This window comes from Rhea americana, unplaced genomic scaffold (assembly GCF_003343005.1).
Source record: "Rhea americana isolate MKP2758 unplaced genomic scaffold, rheAme1 scaffold_350, whole genome shotgun sequence".
Taxonomy (NCBI): Eukaryota; Metazoa; Chordata; class Aves; order Rheiformes; family Rheidae; genus Rhea; species Rhea americana.
The window spans coordinates 319,336-339,761 of NW_028186480.1; the positions used below are offsets into that span (position 1 = coordinate 319,336).

Genomic DNA, 20,426 nt, shown 5'->3' on the forward strand with positions numbered 1-20,426 from the left:
AATCCTTTAAGCTAAGTAGTTTTCTGGCTTTAACTCTAAAACTTTTTATCATAAAATTCACCCAAAATAAAGCTATTACAATCATTTGACACAGTTATTAAGCCATAGCAGATGTTATTTGATAATATAAATGTCTAGATGTGAAAAAAGTAGATTATAATAATGCTAAAGAATCCTTCTGAATTTTTTAACTGAACATGAACAGGCTGAAATGTGACAGCCAAGTGTTTAATCAGATTTGAGTATTTCCTGTTTCAGTAAACACTGTTAAAATGCGAAAGTCATGGAAGATTCTAAAGCTTTTTTTTCTCAAGTGCATCAATATTTTCCTTTTTCTTCTGAATTAAATCTATTTGAGGAGCCCATAGATGGGTTTCCAAGAACRCAACTGCCAGATGCACCCTTGCATACATTTGATTAGTAAAGAGATGGAAAAAACATAAAATCTGCGTCTATACTTGTAATCTTCAAATACTTTCCTGAATGGTATCATCTAAGCATTTAAACTTCTCTGTCTTTATACAGTTTATACTCCCCACTGGGAAGCTGGTGACTACTAAACTTTTAAAAATCTAGCATCTTCACAGCTTAGTTATAAACAAAATATAAAATAATATGGATACCATATAAGAAGCTTCTCTGAGTCATTAAATAATAAGACAGTTTTGYGAATCTTCTATTAACAAACAATCCTTAATGGACATTTCAGCTCGCTYTCTTGTATTCAAGAGAATTTAGACTGACTTACTAGGCTGCAAAAATATATCCTCTTAAATGATAAGCCTTGTCTCTGAAGCTACTGAACAAATCTGATCTCCAAAACACCTTTCAGAAAATGTGTTAGAAGCATGATTCAGAGTGGAAAGAAGTCACTGAACTCTAAAAATTTCCAGTGAAGGTGAAGATCTTGGAAATGYATTATGGTTGCCACATAGATGTATGAGCATGTCTCAGTCTCCTTTTGGGAAGAGTTTATGATTTGCTCATTGCTCTTCTGAGGTCYATGCACAACTGGCTGAAACCACTGATTTTTAGCACCATTAGCCCTGAAGGGTTAACATCAGCTCAGGGCACTGTAATGCATTAGTAGGTCATGGTTAAAGAGATGCTTCCTCATTTTTGATCAGGCATTTCCTGATTCAATCTTAGTATCAGTTTCTCTGTTAGAAGGGGGATACTTCTTCATTATATCATGATTATCTGCATTTTAAAGGAAAAAACTTAGAGAAAGCAACTGTGTCCCTATCCCAATTTGGGCTAGATTTGGTTGTATTTAGCCAACAGTTTTAACTATCAGCCACTCCACCCTAACTTCCCAYGTCTCCTCCTAAAAAAATAACAAAAACTCAAACTCAAATCCACACGTATAACAGAGGGACAGGACCAGCTGTGAAGCAAGAAAACAAACATTCCTGAAAATATGGTTTCCAAAAGAAGCCACAAAGAAATACAGTATTGCAATTAGTATAAACTTACTCTACCTAAARTACAAGCTGAAGTCCCCTTTTAATGCTCAGACAGGTTTCTGTACTAGGTAGGGACTTAAACATATGCTTAAGTGCTTTTCTGAATTGGAGAATATCAATCAATATTCCATTCTAGCCACTTTCGTTGCACTGCATTGCTCAGTTTTAAAAGACTTTCCCTCCAAATCAATACTCTTTTGTAACTCTAAAAGTTGTTGGCTCTCACCTCTCCTACAGAGGGCCATTTATGAGTGATCCCTACACCCCTCGTCTCTGCTCTTGTTTCTGTCTGCATATGTTCTAGTTAGATTCCCAGGGGCCAAACGTCCAGTTTGGCAAGCCAGCACGCACRCACGCACGCACACACACACTCTTCAGTAGCAAGCAATTTATTAGTCATACTTACAAACCAACCGACCCGATGGTAATCTCGAGAAGGACCACTCCAATGTTTATCTCAATCATCTGCATGATGAGAGAGAGAGTCGGCAGGCACAGTCTTTTCGGGCATCCCCGAGGAGGCAACGTGCTCCTCTGTTGTGTAGCAGCCTCTCTCTCCTTCAGAAAAACTCCGGTATTTGTGGTTATTCTCGGTAGGCGGGAGCCCCGGCACATGGGGCCAACAAGTGCAGGGAGTCTAGCCCAACTCGGCCCCGGCTGCATAACTGGGCTATAATACTGCRCACGCGTGCAGACTTATTTCAGGGGCCACACTGACTTTGGGRGTTGCTATTTCATTACTCTTCAATTTCTGACCTTCCTGTTGACTGCTTCTCTGTGGCTGGAATCTATATGTAACCTACTGCTCTTCCTTCTCACAGATTTCCAAGGTCTTATTAGTTACTTATTTGTATTCYGCTTAACACTGCGGTATTGTTCCAGACACCAAAAAGTTACAACAGGGACCATTCCCACCAAGTATCACCTAGTACGGATACATGTCACCGCGTGGTCAGTTGTGGAACACATCTATATTCCATCACATGAACAACGTGCTGTTGTAAAAAGGAGTCCATAGTAGAACACAATAGAGATAACATACAAGGGATACTACAGGAAATACAAAGGAAAATTACAAATAGYAAGCAGCAAAAAAGCAATAATTTCTATAACCAAGGCTACCCCMATGTCACTGGTGGGTACTGTTCACCCACCAGGCTTCGGACTGATTTTTCMCAGTATAATTAAACATAGTACAATAAGTAGCGGACAAAGACCCTAACAACTGCAGTTCTTCCAGTGGTAAAGCAGGTGATACGCCTGCTCGCAACAGCCAGCTATCCCAGGAGCTGTTCCACTATGTACAAAGAGACTGGCCGCTGCTGAGAGGTGTTACACAGGGCTGTTAATTCTTCTCCCATCAATGGTGCACTGACCAAGCAGGTAGAAAATGGGTTCTGCAGGGTAGCAGTACTTAAGCATAGGTGCTCCTGTCCCGTGACATTGCCTAGGGTCACCCAGACATTTTGTTGTGGCTGAGGTACAATCCAGGCCTACCTGGAAAAATAAGACAGGGAGGGGAAGACAACACACTTCTATCCCTGACTATTCTCTTCGCCTAAGGTGTTTGGTTGATACTCGCTTCCACTGCTGCTCACCCTGAATGACAATGATAACCGCGTACAAATCATCTGCTGCAAGTATTTCAGCCAGAAGCGGCACCAGTTATAAAGATGGYTGGTAGGAAACACAAGCTCCTGAAAACCAAGTTGATGGTGGCTCACTTGGTGTTACGCTGTGGACATAACACACATTAACCCATGGAGCAGGTGGTACTGAGACTGGGCGCAGTGTGGTATTTTTGAGACCTAACAACAGAGGCGATTTCAGGTTTGCTTGTATGAGGTCTTGAATTGCCTCATCACCCCCTGGAATTCGATACTGTTGCTGATTAGCAATTGGAATTTGTGCTTCTTCCATGACCTTTCCTAMTCGGACGGAACAGATGTGCAACCACCGTGCGGTACCAAATGCCCAGAGAGACCCATCTATTTCTAAGGTTTGGCCATGCAAAATGTCCATTCCTATTACATATTTGTCTACCGCAGCAATCATGASACAGTATTTGCAAGGTAATCGATCACCGATTTTCATTCTTAACAAATCAAATTTTCCCATAATTGTTTGGTTGCCCAGACCCCATACAGAGGTYTGTCCCTTTGTGTTTATCAGGATTGCTGTGTATAATTGTGACCTCCACCCCGGTGTCCACCAATGCTCGAATCTGTTGTGAATTTGTTTTTGACCACCAAATAGTGCATAAGACAATGGGACGTGGGTCATGTCATAGTACACGGCAGTCTGGACCTGACGCTTGGTCTAATCTCTATTCAGTTTTCAGATCCATGATGGTTAACAAAGCTTGTTGCTGCATGAGATTTGCAGTTTTCTGCTCATGCACCTGTTGTTCTAGCTGTCCTGCCTTTTCATCTAACTCATGGACTTGTCCCTCCAGTACCTTACAGGCAAGCAGGAAGGCTCCCCCCATTCATCCTGCATGCTTTAATCGCTCCTTGTCCTTGATATGTGTGGGGGGTTCTACAAATTTTTCCCAATACTTTAACACTTCCACGGGGCTTGTCCCGGTCCCTGGCTCTGGAGAAGCATCCTTACATGTTTCCCACTTATCCCACAGCGTAGTCCATGGCTCCTGCGTCCACCCAGGACRCTCAAGGGATGGGGCTGCCTCGTTTCCCCTTTTGTTTCTACAGCCCAAAACAGCCGGCTCACATCTAACCCTGTGCTCGGTCGATATACTTTACAATGACTACAGTGACAAAGATAAGCAGTAGGCACCTTGCTCCAAAGCAATATTATGTCCACAACACACATACCAAAATGTCAAGCCTGGGCAAGATACAAGCAAACACATTGAGCGAGTCCCACCAACGCAGGTGGCGCAGCCTCAGTACAGCTGTGCGCTTCACTGACCGAGTCCCACCAATGCAGGTGGCRCAGCTTCAGTACAGCTGTGCACTCCACCAACCGAGTCCCACCAATGCAGGTGGCGCAGCCTCAGTACAGCTGCGTGCTCCACTGACCGAGTCCCTCCAATGCAAGTGGYGTGGCCTCGGTACAGCTGTGCGCTTCACCAATCTCACTATGCTGCAAACCCCAGGAATCCCATCCTCGTCGCCAACTTATGTTCTAGTTAGATTCCTGGGGGCCAGTTTGGCAAGCCAGCACAAACACACACACAGACACACACACTCTTCAGTAGCAAGCAGTTTATTAGTAGATACTTGAATGACCCGATGGTAATCTCGAGACGGTCCATTCCAGTGCTTATCCCGATCATCTGCATGACGGGAGAGAGAGAGAGTCAGCAGGCACAATCTTTTCGGGCGTCCCCAAGGAGGCAACGTGCTCCTCTGTTGTGTAGCAGCCTCTCTCTCCTTCAGAAAAATTCCGGTATTTGTGGGTATTCTCGGTAGGCGGGAGCCCCGGCACCTGGGGCCAACAAGTGCAGGGAGTCTAGCCCAGCTCCGTCCTGGCTGCATAACCAGGCTATGATATGATATGAAGGGCTTCTGACCTTCCTGTTGACTGCTTCTCACAGTTATTCTGTGGCTGGAAGTCACAGAATCTATATGTAACCTACTGCTGTTCTTTCTCACAGATTTCCAAGGTCTTATTAGTTACTTATTTGTATTCCGCTTAACACTGCGGTATTGTTCTAGACACCAAAAAGTTACAACAGGGACCGTTCTCACCAAGTATCAGGTAGTACGGATACAAAAGTTACAACATGGACCATTCCCACCAGGTATCACCTAGTACGGATACAGCATATTCTCTGATTTCTTTTTGATTTATCCAGCACAAATATGCAGGTTCCCTGTAAAATTCAGCCCCGAGCAGGGAGCCAGTAAGAGGCAGCACAGCAGAGCTGGACTGGATTTTATGATGAAATAGGCTCTAAGGGGAAAACAACAAACCATTAAAACTGCATCGTTTGAAAATGCAGGAACTTGCATAAACTTCTGAGGACAAATCAGCCTCTGTCCCTGCCTGGCTCCTGCCCAGCCTGCCCAGCCCAGCTAGAAAACCTGTGCTGCAGGGTCAGCATCTCTGGAGGGGCACACATGGCCTCAACAGGGCATCAGGCTTGTAAAGCCGCGGACGCAAACGGGCTGGTACCCTCTTCCTGGAGAGGAGCTGCCGCAGCCCCAGCTCCTGCCACCCTGCTGGTGTGACTCCGCTGTGGCAGAGCTACATGTCCCATGCAGGACCATGCCCACAGCTGTCACCTGCTGCTGCCCGTGCTCGGGGCCTTCCACRTGCTCCAGGCCCTGCCCTGTACGCTGCCAGTAAAGCGATACCAAAGGAACCGCTACAGTTTTGGCAGCCAACCCAGAACAGTTTCAGCATCACTGTCAAAATATTTAACACACACACACACCAAAGGATTCAGAGCACATAAAAACTATGTTAAAATAATGTTAAATATCTAAATTGACCCCCTGATACTAGTTACAGCTCTTCAGGATGTCTTTCTAAACTCATGCTTTTGTCTCTAAAGCTTCAGGAGTCAAATGAAGAGCATTATACCAATTATATACTATACCATGGAGTATTTACAAAAATTCCCGTTCCTGAGAACTGCCTGAGGTAAAAAGACAGAGAATGTAGCTTTAATTCCTTTGCTTTGAAGTAAATCAATCCCTTAACATTACATGAACAGGACTTGTGTGTTATAAATACTGTTTGGGTCAAAAAGGCAGACTCACCCTTTTATATGCTAATATCAAGATATTCTAAGTACATAGTACAAATAGAAAAGTCAGGGGAAAAGAAGTGAATTTTTCTTCATATATCAAACAGGTTAATCAACAAATGTAGCACCTCTAAAGAACATTAAAAATACTGTACAATAGATTTATCACTAGAAAACAAAAGCCATAACATCTCAACCCTTGAGGAGGAAAGTTTAGAAAGCTTCTTAAAGACTTAAGACAAAGGTTTGATTTCAAATTTCAGTGAAGCTGTAACACAACCACTCACTAGCTACTGTGGCTGCAAAGACACATCCCAGCTGAGGCAGAACTTCTGTTGTATTTGATCAAAGSGAAAAATCAAATTTTGGTATGTAACAGGATTCCTTTCTTTCTTGCTATCATCTCAAAACATTTTCTATTTGAAGCACAGTCCATGTGATAATGAGATCGAGATTTATTTCTTCTATTTAAAAATAAATCTGTTGCAGCTCCCTAGCAATTTGTAAGGTTTATTTTACAGCTCATTAATTTGGTGCCAGTCTTGTACTGGAATGGAGATATTTAATGATAYAGATTGATGCTTGGTGTACTTTACAGGAACAGTATGTTAGGCACATGACTGCCACTGGCTGGCTTTCAGTAAGACTTTGGCACCTAAAGAGAAAATGTACTTAATTTAGTTCAACTTATTTCGAAGTAAGAGAATCCACCATACACTTTGAAAAGSAAATGTTCTTTGGATCTATGGCTTTTATTAATTTCATTTTGCTGAACATTGCTAAAAAGCTTATGAGGCCCACCAAAAAACAAGGAAACAATCCCTCTCTGCCCCCTCTTTCCCTATACAGTCCTGTATGCATTTCCATACTTGTGCTAAGTGGCAGTCTGATGCTGACGTGTGACTGAATGTACTATGTTCCTAAAAGGCAGTGCAAATTGCCCTGGAGCTGTGCTGTATTCACAACCTGGACTGGTTTCATTAAAAGCAAATTAGGCATCTGTAGATTATAACCGCAGGCTGCAACAGACCCAAATCTTTAGACATCAGCCAGTGTGATGCTTACCTTTTCTGCTTCTTCCTCAAATCTACAGCTCTGAGCCCTATTTATTATTCACTTCGGGATGGGATTTCCCAGTTGTTCTGTAGGGAACTCTGGAGACAAAACCACAACTCAAATGTTATTCCTCTCTGGAACAGAAGAGCGCTTACTCTGGGGAGCTGCCACCTTCTGTGGTTCGGGACTCCATACAACGTGGGAGTGTGYACTTCAGAAGCAGGTTAGAGGGTGATTCATTCTTTCCAAAATCTCTGCTGTAAGAGCCCAGTAGTTAAAGCCCGCTTTGTACTTTGAGAGGTGTCTGACCCTCTTGCGAAGCAGCGAGACATTCGCCTGAGGTCTTTTATAACCTGGAGGAGCCTAACCACCAAGTTCCTCCAGCGGCGTTGTTAAAAAGAAACAATTCACTAGCTGCTCAGTCAAAAGCTTTAAAAAATGCTGTCTTCAAAACTGGTAGAAGTTTTCAAGGCAAGMGGTTGAAAATATAAATAAGGACGCTCGAAATGTAAGCACTGTGCAAATGCATGCGTAGGGCTAACTAAAGGAAGCCATTATTGCCAATTTTATTCTCTCTCAAAAAAGTCTTACCTACATTGCTGCTTCTCTTTGGGAAGACTGCCCACAAATTTTGGTTCATAAACATGTTTTTAAGCTTTTGTTTGCACTCTACAAGCATTTTAGTAAGGCACTGCTTGCAGTTTATCCCAGATTCAGCAATTTAGGATGAATCCTATGGTGAATCAAGACTAAAAGCAATCCCCAGAGGGTTATGTTCATCTCACTTTTCTGTGTTTTCAGTGGGTAGGTGCTTACTCTGACTATGTTGAGTTTTCAGACAATAAAACATCTTCATTATTGAAAGTAATAACAACTGAGTATTAGAATGCATGCTGAMACCTAAAAATCATCCACAATGATGGTGGGATTTAAAAAGAAATTATTTTTATTTTGTATCAAATGCCCCAAAAGCTGGCTGGCTCTAATGATACCTGGTAGAAAAGTATACAATAAGTCAACCACCACCATGGATGTGCTAAGATATAAAAAGACAAACTGCGTGAAGTCTTCCTGCAGCTATTTACACTTCATGCAGAGAAGAGAAAGAGTAACAGGTCACTTGAACCTTGCTACATTTACTCAGAAAACAGATATCCCCTTTTCCATTTTTGTATTTTTTCCACACTTTTTGTTTTAAAGTGAATGTGGTAGTTGTCAAAGTTGACTGAATGATCGCCTTGAAAATTAGAGTACTTTATCTGTCCTTCAAGCAGGGACAAAAGCTGAKCATGGCTCCTACAAGGTTCCACTCAAAAACCACTCAAATACTCAGACCCCATCATCTCTGTGGGACAGAGTGAATGGAGCAGAAGAGGGAGGGAGGCGAGAAAGCTCATTCTCCMATCACCTATTCAGGCTTGATGCCTCTATCAATGGCTCTATTAAGTTTGTCAGRTACAGAAGCAGTCTCATAATGCAAATGCAAAGTGAAAGCCCCTATCACTTCCCTGGTATATTGTCTGAAACTTACCACTTCTGCTTAAAAGGATGTTTGGTCAAGAATTCTGTAGATTTGGAAATTGCCCCTGTAATGGTCCCATCTGGATATCTTTACATTTCAAATATCACAAAGCAGTGGAAGTGACGTATCAACAAAATGCTTTGAATAAAAAGTATTCGTCAACAGCCGACATTTAACGTCACACATTAGGGTTAGCCCATTAAAGTAATCATGGACAGATTGCCCTTCACTCCACAGCTATGTAGAGCCTTAACGGTGGAGTCAGTGGGCATATGCTAGATGCCAAGGCTAGCACCCGCACAGCTACTGGTCTCCTGCATGCAGTTCAGGTCTTAGCTGATTTCTCAATTTCATTATGAAGCATTTCTGTGGAATAAACCAGCATCTGTCACTGTATGGATGCTCTAATTCTTGCTTTTTGTGCTGACAGCATGCAGTAAAGCTAAAGAGAAAACTTAACTTCAGCCAGGAAGGCCAACCTTTTGCCAAGGTATTCTGGAGCTGCTGCATATCCAYATCCAGCCTAAGGATTTTGTCTCCAGTTCCAAGAAGGGACAGCTTTTCTTGGGATCTYAGTGATAGTTCTCATCCATAGCCTTCTGCCTCCATTTCCTGCTCCTTCCTTCCTTGCCCCTCACAGCACATATGCAACTAGCATGCAACTGAGGATTTAAACCATGTCACTGTACCACGTACCTGCACTGGCACGTGCAGAACTGTCCTGGTAAGACAGTTCTTCTCTGCAGGCCATGGGTGTGCCCAGTATGATGACATTTTCCTTAGAATTTGGGGAATCTTACCTTTTATCTTCAGATCAAATATAACAGCCAGTGAATAATGTCAAAATTAAAAGCTTGAAACCTTTGCTCCGGCTTTGGTTAAACACCCYGCACTCCAGACTACAAAAGTCTAGGCACTGCTTTGGGGCAGTCAAATTTTTCAAGCAGCAAAGGCAAGAACCGCTAAAACTGGGCAGGGACGAAGTTATGCTATCTAGATTTTCAAAGCTTTTGAAAATATGTTTGGACATTAAAAACACACAAACAGCTAACACACTGGATATTCCAGATTAATAGACTAAGATGTAGATATCCAATTTACAAACAACAGCTTCTTTTCTTTTAGTCATAAATTCCAGACTGATCAGATTCTGAATAGCACTCCCAGATACAAAAGAAAAATAGGGCAGATGATGAATATTTTATTGCTGAATTCTTGCTATACATAATCATATTATTTTATTATCTCGTGCTGCACAGAAAAAACATGGGAAATGAGGCTAGATTTGTGAACGATAATAATTTGTCAAGCTGCTTGATACACGGATGAAAATATAATAAACATGGTTTTAAAAGTAGAGATAGGAAGACTGGCTACCACCATGAAATGGGAAAATTTGGAAGTGATTTAAGCATATTAAAGGAACCTAAAAGAGTCTGTGATAGCATAATTTATATAGCAAGAGCAACAAAATAAAGTACAAGGCACACCAGCAAACGCTGCATCCATTAAGACAAAAGGTAACAATTTTGACAGTCCTGGGAAGGAAAAATGAATAAACCACCTCATTACACATCTCCACCTTGACTTAGAGAAAGTCATTTCCTTAGTATGCTGCACTCTGATTATGCATGGACAGGGAATGCTTCCGCTAATGGCTTTCAGATACACATATTCTAATCCAGTTTTCCAATGGCATTTGTTAGAGTTCAAGTTTCCTCATGAATTATCACACAGAATAAAACACATTTCATTATACTCAAATCCAATGTTAATTCAAAACTGCAAAAACAATTTTTAAGGACTTTTAAGAAACCAACCTTTTGAAATAACAAAGACACACCTTGCGAGAGAACACAGCTGGAGCTCAGTGGAACTGCACAGAATCAACCACAGAAGCATGGAGGTTGCAAGGGACCCCTGGAAGTCTCCAGTTCCACCTCCTGCCCAAAGCAGGCCAGGCTGGAGCAGGTGGCCTAGGGTCTTGGCCTGTTGCATTTGCACACCTCTGAGAACAGAGGCCCCATATTACAATTTGGCAGGGATAAACCTGGCTAGAGCTACTGCTTAGAAAAGAACTAGCAACCAAGCTGTTTTAGTCACTAGCAAAGAAATGGAAACATGGCCCAGAAATGTTGTCATCGTATTAACTTTGGCAATGATGGTCTGGTATTTCACTTGACATGTGGTAGTTCTGCTTCTAGTTGCTTTATCTGTGTACATTTTAGGACCAGAAGAACATTTTAAAACAAAGCAAAACCTCATAACCTCTGAAAGGTTATAATATAAAAAAAAAAAAAATCTGGATGAAGTAGCTGAAGGAAGAAACTAATTATCCTCATTCCTGACCTATCTTTGAAAACTTCAAGCCTTTCCAAGCAGGACTTCAAGCCTCCAAGTTCACTAGGGATTACACACAGTATCAGTAATGCTCTAAAGATGTTCTTTTTAATATTGGGTTTTCAAATAATCACCAAAGGATTTGGAAAAAAATGTAAATATTTATTCATGTACAACAATCAAACTCTCAGTAACACTTTGGTGTGTAACAGGAGCCAGTATAACATCCAGCTGTCAGACTTGGCTTTTTGAGTTTTATTCCCTCATTCTGAGATTAGGCATTCTGCATTGAACCTGAGGAACTGAATCAGACAAATTCCCCTGTTTATAAGCCTGTAGTGGAAATAAGTAAAAGCAGGCCCCTCTTCTGAACCAGGAACACCAAAGCCCTTGAAAGCAGTGGAATCCTCAAATACCTGAGGGACTTGTAATTAGCCAGCCTCTGAAAACCCTCAAAAAAGATACCAGAGATAGAACTCTCCTCGGTTTTCCCACATATCTTTCCYCTTTAATTAATGGAGGTATAAAAGGAGAATTGAGAACTAATATGCATTTCAGATGTTTTTATCTGCTATGCAACCTCAGGAGTCGTGTGTCAATTACCTCTGCAAGAGCTCCTCAAAAGTTAGAACCAAGAGGTCAAATTAAAGTAAGATTTTTTCTTGGCTTGCAGGTGATATGAGGGYACTGTAAGAACCTGTCATTTCTGTGCCCCTTCATGCTGACTTTCAGTAATTCTGGTGTACTTCAAAGCCTTGTTGGTTTGAAAACCAGAAATAGAGCTCAGAACAAGAATGTTTTGATGTTGGTTTTACTTCTAAATTAAAAGATTAACTAGACATTCCCCAAACAGATTTCTGTTTCAGAAATAATACATGTCCTTCTACTATAAGAGAGACAGGCTATGGTTCCACTGCTTTTATCACTCCAGAACTCAAACCACATGGCAGCACCAAGAACATAAAACTACAAGAGGCACACACACATGAAGCATCATTATGTGTCATAACATACAGGGAAAGGACAGATATTTAAATTACAGGACACTCAGGCCTTTGTGCTGCTGAATATACATCAACTATGCTAGTTACAGCCATAAACAAACGCAAGTCATGACTGACTTGATTTACTATTTCCTCTTGTCATCTCCAGTCACCCCCAAGGACTACCATTTAATATTAAATAGTGAATTTAAGCTTTCCCCCTGCACACATGGTGGACGTCAGACAGGAAGTGCCTTTAGTGCCTTTGTATAAGCTTTGCTGGCATGAGGGAGAGAGAGTGATCAAGCACTGCTAAGAGTGGCATTTCAACGTATTAAGGACGTGGGGAAACTTATTCATGGCCTTGCATTTCGTTATGTACTGTGTGATCTCTTTTAGGTACCCTCTATCTTCTTTTAGAGAGCTTCACTACCACTATTTGTCCTTTGTAATTTATCTTACTGTATGTAAGCTGACAAAGCTTCTGTTGAGAGCAAAGCACGCCACCTTTCCAGAGGAATACACGGACTTTATTTTCCAATTTCACTAAGGGTCATCCCAGTGTATGATCAGCCCTGGCCTAGCTGCAAGTGCAGAGTTTCAAAAACAAATGAGGTTTCCAGTGAGGTAGCTTAAATGTAAATATAAAAATGTATGGACTGACCTTCACGTCACTGGATGAACCCTTATATTTTTATCAATTGTGACAAACCGTATCAGGCAAGGAAGTAGCTCTCTCATACGATGTTTTTTAAATAGGAAAAAAAGAAAGTTATGAAGAAAACAGTTATATGTGAAATACCTCCCCTATCGCATAAACAAACACGAGTCACAGCCCAGTGCATGCACCAACACAAAGACATTTGTCTAAAGGAAACAGCATCAGCAAAAACCCCGTTTGTTTGGTTAAACAAGGTCTTACCTTTCTGCTACAGATTTTCGTGGGAAGTAAACATCCTCTCCTACAAGGTAGGCAGCTGCAGTTCCACCTCCAAAATAGGTTTTCCTCAAGAAGGGGGCAATCCGGTTGTTTACCAGTAACGCTCCTAACCCAGTAGGGAATCCAAAGATTTTATAGAATGAGATGGGAATGAAGTCAGCTTGGTGAACTCTTAAGTCTAACGGAGAAGTGCTTACGTAAGAAGCTGCATCTAGTAGAACAAACCACTTCCCTGGTATTTTGATGGGGCAGAGTTTTCCAGATTTTATGTCCCGTATCCATGAAAGGGGATATTTGATACCAGAAAAATTGCTCTGAGCTGGATAAGAGAAAAGATGAGGTGTCGTGCAGCTTTTGTCTTCAGGTGCTAACCTGTTTTTCTCTGATAACAACATTTCCTTTGGTTTTACTGGAACAGATAACACATTCATTGAGGCAGTTATCCCCCTCATACCCACAACAGACGTGTGGCTGTCAGTTAGGTAACAAAATCGACTGCTGGGCTGCTTTGTACCTTCAGGTATCCAAGGGAATGCTTCTGCTACCAGTTTAAGTGCAGCTGTGCATCCAGAAGTGAAAATGATAGTGTAATCTTCAGCAGTAGTGTGGAAATGTTGCAATACTCTATGGGGGAAAAGAAGAAAAAAAGAAAAGAAATCAGAGATCTAGTTATTTTCTGAGTTTTCCAATTATTTTATTGCCAGATAATGTCTCAGCATCATTTTTTCTACTCTGTCACCTCACTTAGATACAAGTAGACAGGTTTGGTCGAATACCATTCCCAAACAGCACAATAAACTTGAACAGATATAACCAGAATTATTTTGCACACCACAGAATCTTTTCAATGCTGCAGTGCATGTGGCTGAGAAAGAAGACAGAAGGTAGGTCTGCCTGATTCTGAACACAGCAGCCAGTGTGACCTCTCTATGGGATCAGAATTAAGCCTGCATATGATTAGAACAAACATTGGCCTTAAGAGAGGCCAGTTTCACCTGAAAACTTTTAATAAAAAAAAAAAGTAAAGGAGTCCCCTGTATAGATGTAAGCACCTGTAGTCATCTGGACAGGAAGGGTATCTATCTAACTACACATATAGCTGAACTTTGCATATGGTATCTGGCAGTTCAGTTTAAAAGAGACTAATACGTCTGGTCTCTCCTATTTTTGACCTGGAACACATAGTGTATTACTTTCGCTGTTCTAACATGTAACTCTAATCCCTCTTTAATTTTTATATTATTTGGGCTAGAGCATCTTTTGGTTAAAAACAGATTCTGTCCAAATACTAGGTATCTTAATTGTCAGAGGATTTTGCAGGGAATACTATAGCATACAGCTTTGTTCCTTGGTTATCCTATTGATAACAGAAACAGAACACAGCAAGGAGCAATAGATTATCCACATAAGGCTGTAACCTCTGTAGCTCAGAAAGATACCCTAAATCACAAGCAACCTAATGGCTTCCAATAAATCACAGTGAGAAAACTTACGCAAGCTGATCTCCTGAGACATGTGTACACTGCACAGTCACCGCTGCTTAGACAGCACTCAAGTTTGCTCTGAATTACGTTTTRTGAACCATCATCTACTGCACCTTTTGGTACCCACGTTATCCTGGACACCTATTACAGTTTTGCAGTGCAGAAGACAGACTTTCATCAGGTCTTTTCAGAGGGTGAGATACAACTTCAGTTTAGCTACCTGTTTTATACAGTCTTGATGAACTTTTTCTGAGTGAATTTATAAAACTTCTACTAACATTAATGGCAAATGTACACAAACACCTAAGAGACACTCTTGTGTGCATGAGGCAGAGCAAACAAAACTAAACCAGAGCATAAATGTTGCTGCTCAGAGAGAGGTCTTGTCAGGCTCCAAAAAACATTAAATGTAACAGGGTTTCTCAGGGCATCTATCCCACTGCAGAGTATTTCTGTGAAACATATAATATATCAGTGCTTTCTATGTAGCAGTCACTCTAACTTGTATAATCTCAAGATGCAGTCCAGCATTTTGAGAATCTTTGAACTCTGGCCCAATGAGTACCATTAGAAGTCTGCATGTTTTACGTAACAGGGGATTCCCTTACTAGGACAGGCAGAAGTCAAAAAGATAGCTACATTTAAATTTAAGTTGTACATAAAGTTATATGAAAAATGCAAGTTAAAATTTTCTGAATGCTAGGATGGTAAAGAGAAATGCCTTAAAGTTATAGATGTCCCTGTCTGAACACAAATCCTACAGACAYACTATGTTAGAGCTGGATGCCATGGGGTGCAGTACTCTATGTTACACAGGATAGAAACAATTGCAATGACTTTGTCATTAGGACTAAAACCAATCAACAAAGATGCATTGAAATGATAATGATGACACTGTTTTCTGTTGTAGGAAGCTCTTGCTCTACTGGGAAGTATGAGATGCAGCAGATGGATTCATAAACCCAGGTTAGACCTTGCACTTGGGTTTCTACCAAACATCAATTTTTTGAAATACGATGCAATTGTTAGGTAATTTTTGTCTTCTGGATATCACGAAAGACTAACAGGATTTAAAAAGGACATCAGCAGTCCACAGATTTAAGCCTTGTATGTTTCAAGAAATTCATCTGAAAAAATTCAGATGGATCTTTCTCAAATGGATCTGTCAGGTAATCACTTCTGCAAGCATTCACAGCTTTTGAAAATGTTTTTAAAGATTGTTTTCAGAGAAACCAGCCTTTTCCATTAGGTTTTAGGATAAAGATGGGGAGAATAACAGTGGTCTAGTATATGGTACTGCACTGACAGTTTGCTGCATTCATCAGCAGGTCCTGCCCTCTCTGCTCACTGAAAGCAACCACTCTCTCCTTCACCTGCAATCAGTTGTGCAGGTTTTCTCCCACCACAAGCATAACATTACATACATTGAAGCATGGGTGTGTCTGTCTGTCTGTCTGGTACAGCAGACCTGAAGGGAGGACGCTGAAACCCTAAATCCCCAAAGTAGCTTCTGACGCAGGTAAACTAGCTGTATGATTACTAATGGGAGTCATGCCTCAAATTTCATGCATGACATCACTCTGCATTAGTTCTCCTTTCCTTTCATTCACCCAGATATAGAAAAGGTGAAAAACATGGCAGGCAAGACTCCTAACTTGATTATTCCTCAAGGAGAGCGCAAGATGTATACCAAGTCCCCTACAGACTATTATTTCTAAGGGAAAGGAAAGGGCAGGTAGTTCAGTAAGGAGGATAAGTCTTTGTAACTATGGACATAATTTTACATGTATTATCTGATGTGGGTTTTTTGTATGTGCTAAATTTGAAATCTTTACACTGATATCAACAAACTACAAAAAMGTTGTACAATTCCAAGAAAAAACATTAACAAAAAAACCCCAAACTTTTTAGCTGCTTGTGTCTGTGAGCACTAAAACAAGTTACAAATACATATGTACATGCACACAAAAAACTTTTTTTGAGTTAAAAATCCATGTGACAGAAGCAAATTCTTAATATGAAAAATAAGAATATTCTTGTTCTTTTCGTAATACCAAGATGACAAGAGCAGCAATGAAAAGCACAYTGAAAACTCCCATCCAGTCTGCTCCCTTCTATTTTCTAAGCTTTCACTGTTCTCCTCCCCAGTCAGCCTCCTCGTGCCATAGGCTGAGTGGGAGGTGAGACAGACCTAGGCAAAACGCCAAATTTTACTCAGGAATAACAACCTGCAGTTCTCCACAGGAACTGTACTTACATACCCCAGCACTTAATCTGACCAAGGAGACTTAAAATGACAAAAGCTGGGATGTAGTAATGGTGGATCAGGACTTAGTAACGCTGTGCTCTTCCCTAACCATGAAAAACAGAACCAGTGAGTATTTTCACAAAGAATTTGATTATTTTCTATTGTTAATTTCACAGCTTTATGAAAGAAAAAATATTGTTTGTTTTTTTGACTCATAAATAACAACATTATATAAATAATTCACCAATGAGAGAGATAAAGCTCACTCACATCAGACCTTGGAAAGAAAAATATTTTAAATATATTTAGTTTTTAATCATTTAATTTATAAATAGCTGAACAATTTTTGAAATGAATAACAYTGATGTATTTATTTATTCAGTTCAGTACTAAAAACTGACTTTCATATGAACAAACCAAGCTCTAGCTTAAAATTTTCAAAAGTGCCTTCGTGAATTACACTTATAAGTTTCCTAAAGCTGGAGAAACAACCAAGGTAGATTTCTAAATGACTTGATGGGAAGTAGGTGCTTTTGTAAATCTCATTAGGCACCTATTTGCATATCGGGTCCCTAAATGCTTCAGAAAATTACTCYGACTCCAGTGCTTGTAAAAGAGTAGAATTTTCAAAGTCAGACTAGTATTTTGGCTGAAGTATGTCTAACTTTAGGAAAGGAAAATAAATAAATAAAGTAAAGGCAATTGAGTTAAAGGGATTTCATCCTCCACAATGACTCCTCATGTACGCAGCAGAAGAGCTACGAGCACCTCAGAATAAGGTTTATAAAATGAATGTCACAGATCCCTGAAGTGGAGCATTGCTGCCATGACAAAATCAGGATACTTAGGGACGAAACACTGCAATACTTCTAAATGACTTCTGCAGCTCGCAGTACTACATCCTCGGTTTTGACATTAATATTGGGAAGCACTGGCTATTACATACAGAATCCCTAACTCTTTATGTCTTAGCGTAAGATGTATCTTACTACAGTGAAATGCAGCTCACCCTTATTAAACTCCTGGAAGATTTACAGCCATATATAAGGTGTTGCCGGCAGCAGGACTAAAGACTTGCCGCAGAAAACTCCATTTCCACTTTTCAAAGAAACCTTTGGAAGAAGTGACTAATTGAATATTTGTTTCATTAAACATACTGATAGGGCAGTGCCATCAGGGGAGAGATGACAGAACGGTTAAAAAAAAGTTGATCCTGTAGCTGGCTTCTGGATGGGCAGCAGCAGGGATGCCAGAGGGAGCAGCACGCTCAGCATCTGCAGCACTTCAAAGACACCGGGCAGCTCAGGTTCGCCTGCCTTGACCCTCTCCTCCCCTCTTGCCTCCCTAAGCACAAATAGATCAAAACATGACGTGGTCAATAAACTACGGCCAAGAAACCAGCCCAGTGAGAACCCACTAGAAACCTGCTCACTCGACAACACTTTCCCGTACACAGGTATATTTCAAGACCTCTCTGTTAGCTGGTGTTTAACCTTTTTAAATAGCTAGAATGAGAGTTTCATATTTTTATCTCTAACAATTGAGCCAAAATGCCTTGCTGTACTAAAATAAAAACTGGTAGGTAGAGTCAATTAAGTCTCAACCAAGCTTGCTATCTTTTTTTATACATTTAATAAACACATAATTAATAATAAATTTTATATATTTTTAAGATATATATATATATAAATAAAAATATCTTTAAAATATGTGTGTATACATATATATATATGTATACACATACATATATATATGTATACACACATATCCACATACACATATATATATACAGAAATATATGTGTATGCATAGGTAAGTCAGATAGTYTGAGGAATTAGCCATATTTTCTTAATTCAACTCATCTAACTCAACCACCTGAATTAGGAGCTAAATTAGAATTAGACTTTTCAAATTGCCACCGAGGGTTCTGCAGAGAGCCAACGCTACCAGCTCATGGGGCTGTTCTAAGTACACAGTGCCACTAACAGCCCCAAGTTTGCAGATTTGCAGAAAGGGATGTCTGCCACAGCTGCAGGCTGCTTGTGATCACCCTCATGCTCCTACTCACCACTGTGTCTTCTTCCATGGCTCACAGCAGCAGAGCTACCATAAAAGTACAGACATCCRTACCACACCATTCCCCTAACAGTCTCCCAGCATTGAGTTAATTTTTTCCCCCACACTGCTAGATTTTAAATACTTTCAAAATATGCTTTCAAAATATGCTTTAAATAACTTCCTCTATGCTCTCCAAATTTATCATTCTCCAAACACTGTAAAAGTTCAATAGCAACTGGGATTGGTGGATTTGGTTTCTTCTGTGTTCAGATCATTCTAACTGATGAAAACATTTTAGCTTCGAGTTGGCAAGATATCAAAAGATGTCCAGGAAGATTAGAATTTTCATGTATATATGCATACATGTATGTTGTGAGTACAATGATTTTGCTAGCTAGTAGCTGATACTGTCTAAAAAAGATCACATTTAAGTATTACAATTGTAACAAGAGATTCAGTTTTGAAGACAGTTATCTATTTAACAGTAAGTTTAAATAGTACTTTATACCAGCTTTATAAAGGCTCCTTCTGCAGGTGGACATTTACATATAAAAATATTTCTTATAAAATTCTTCCATTGTCACAACACCAAGGAATACAAACCCAGTTTGGGCTTGTATTGAGAGATGCTTAGCTTGAGCCGCTCTGATTTCACTGCACTGCTGTTTTCTGCTCTACAGAGAATCTGAAGAGATGTGACATACAGCTGTCTGAGGAAAAAAATTTGTCTGAATGGCAACAAAAAACATCCAACAATGACTTCTGGGTCCAAAAACCCAAAATCTTACTTTGATTTAGAAGTAAAATTTTGTTTAAAAAATATTAGAGGATAACACTTCTCATAACTGGYTTTATAACATCCTCCTCATCACACACACAAATGTGAATGTAGCATTGACAGTTCCTGCATCTGTGTTTCTGGACAAGAGCATTTTAACCTTCCTTATTTATTAATTAAAGGTCTATTTCAGGAACAAAAGCAGTCAGTTGAATAATTTCCATCAACTTCAATGAGGGAATAGAACTGGATCCCAAGGTAAACTGCTGAGGTTGTTTGTTACCAACACCAGGGCCTGGTGCATGACAGCCTGCTTTGAGGCTCAACACCACGTTCTTCTGTGTATGTTCTTCCATCTACTCATATGAGGAGAAGAGGAACAGAAGATGTGGGTACCCTCATTTTAGGCATAACAGAAAGATACTATGAACAAAAACACACTGCTTAACACACACTCCAAACCTTCCTTAGCTGCTCTCACTGCCAGCAGTAAGAAGTGACAGCATATCTTAACCARTAAGAACTGTATCTCTAAGGGAAGTGTTCTGGTTAACCAAGCTAAAGAGAGAARCTCTACAGGTAGGAAATGTCTTATACCTTCTTTTGTAAAGATAAGCTTTATTCAATGCAGTATGTCACACATATTACATTCCCACTGTTAATTCCCAATCCAAACAGAAAAGCAAGCTGAAATCTATGAATATTTTTAAGAATCAAATGTATTTACACACAAAACAAACCTACCAAGCCTGCCTTCTTCCAGCAAAATATTAATGATAAAAGCCCGTGTAAAGGTTTTTTTTTCCTTCCCTTTAAGCAGTATTTTCAACACAA

General features: G+C 40.3%; 1 protein-coding gene across 1 annotated transcript in view; it reads right to left on the reverse strand.

Moving 5' to 3' along the window:
- The window catches only part of MOCOS (molybdenum cofactor sulfurase), a 198,186-nt gene that overhangs the window by 121,186 nt on the left and 56,574 nt on the right, over nt 1–20,426 (reverse strand). The window contains exon 4 of the mRNA XM_085311900.1: nt 13,007–13,648. Coding sequence (XP_085168026.1) covers nt 13,007–13,648 — 642 coding nt within the window. The remainder of the gene's footprint in view (nt 1–13,006; nt 13,649–20,426) is intronic.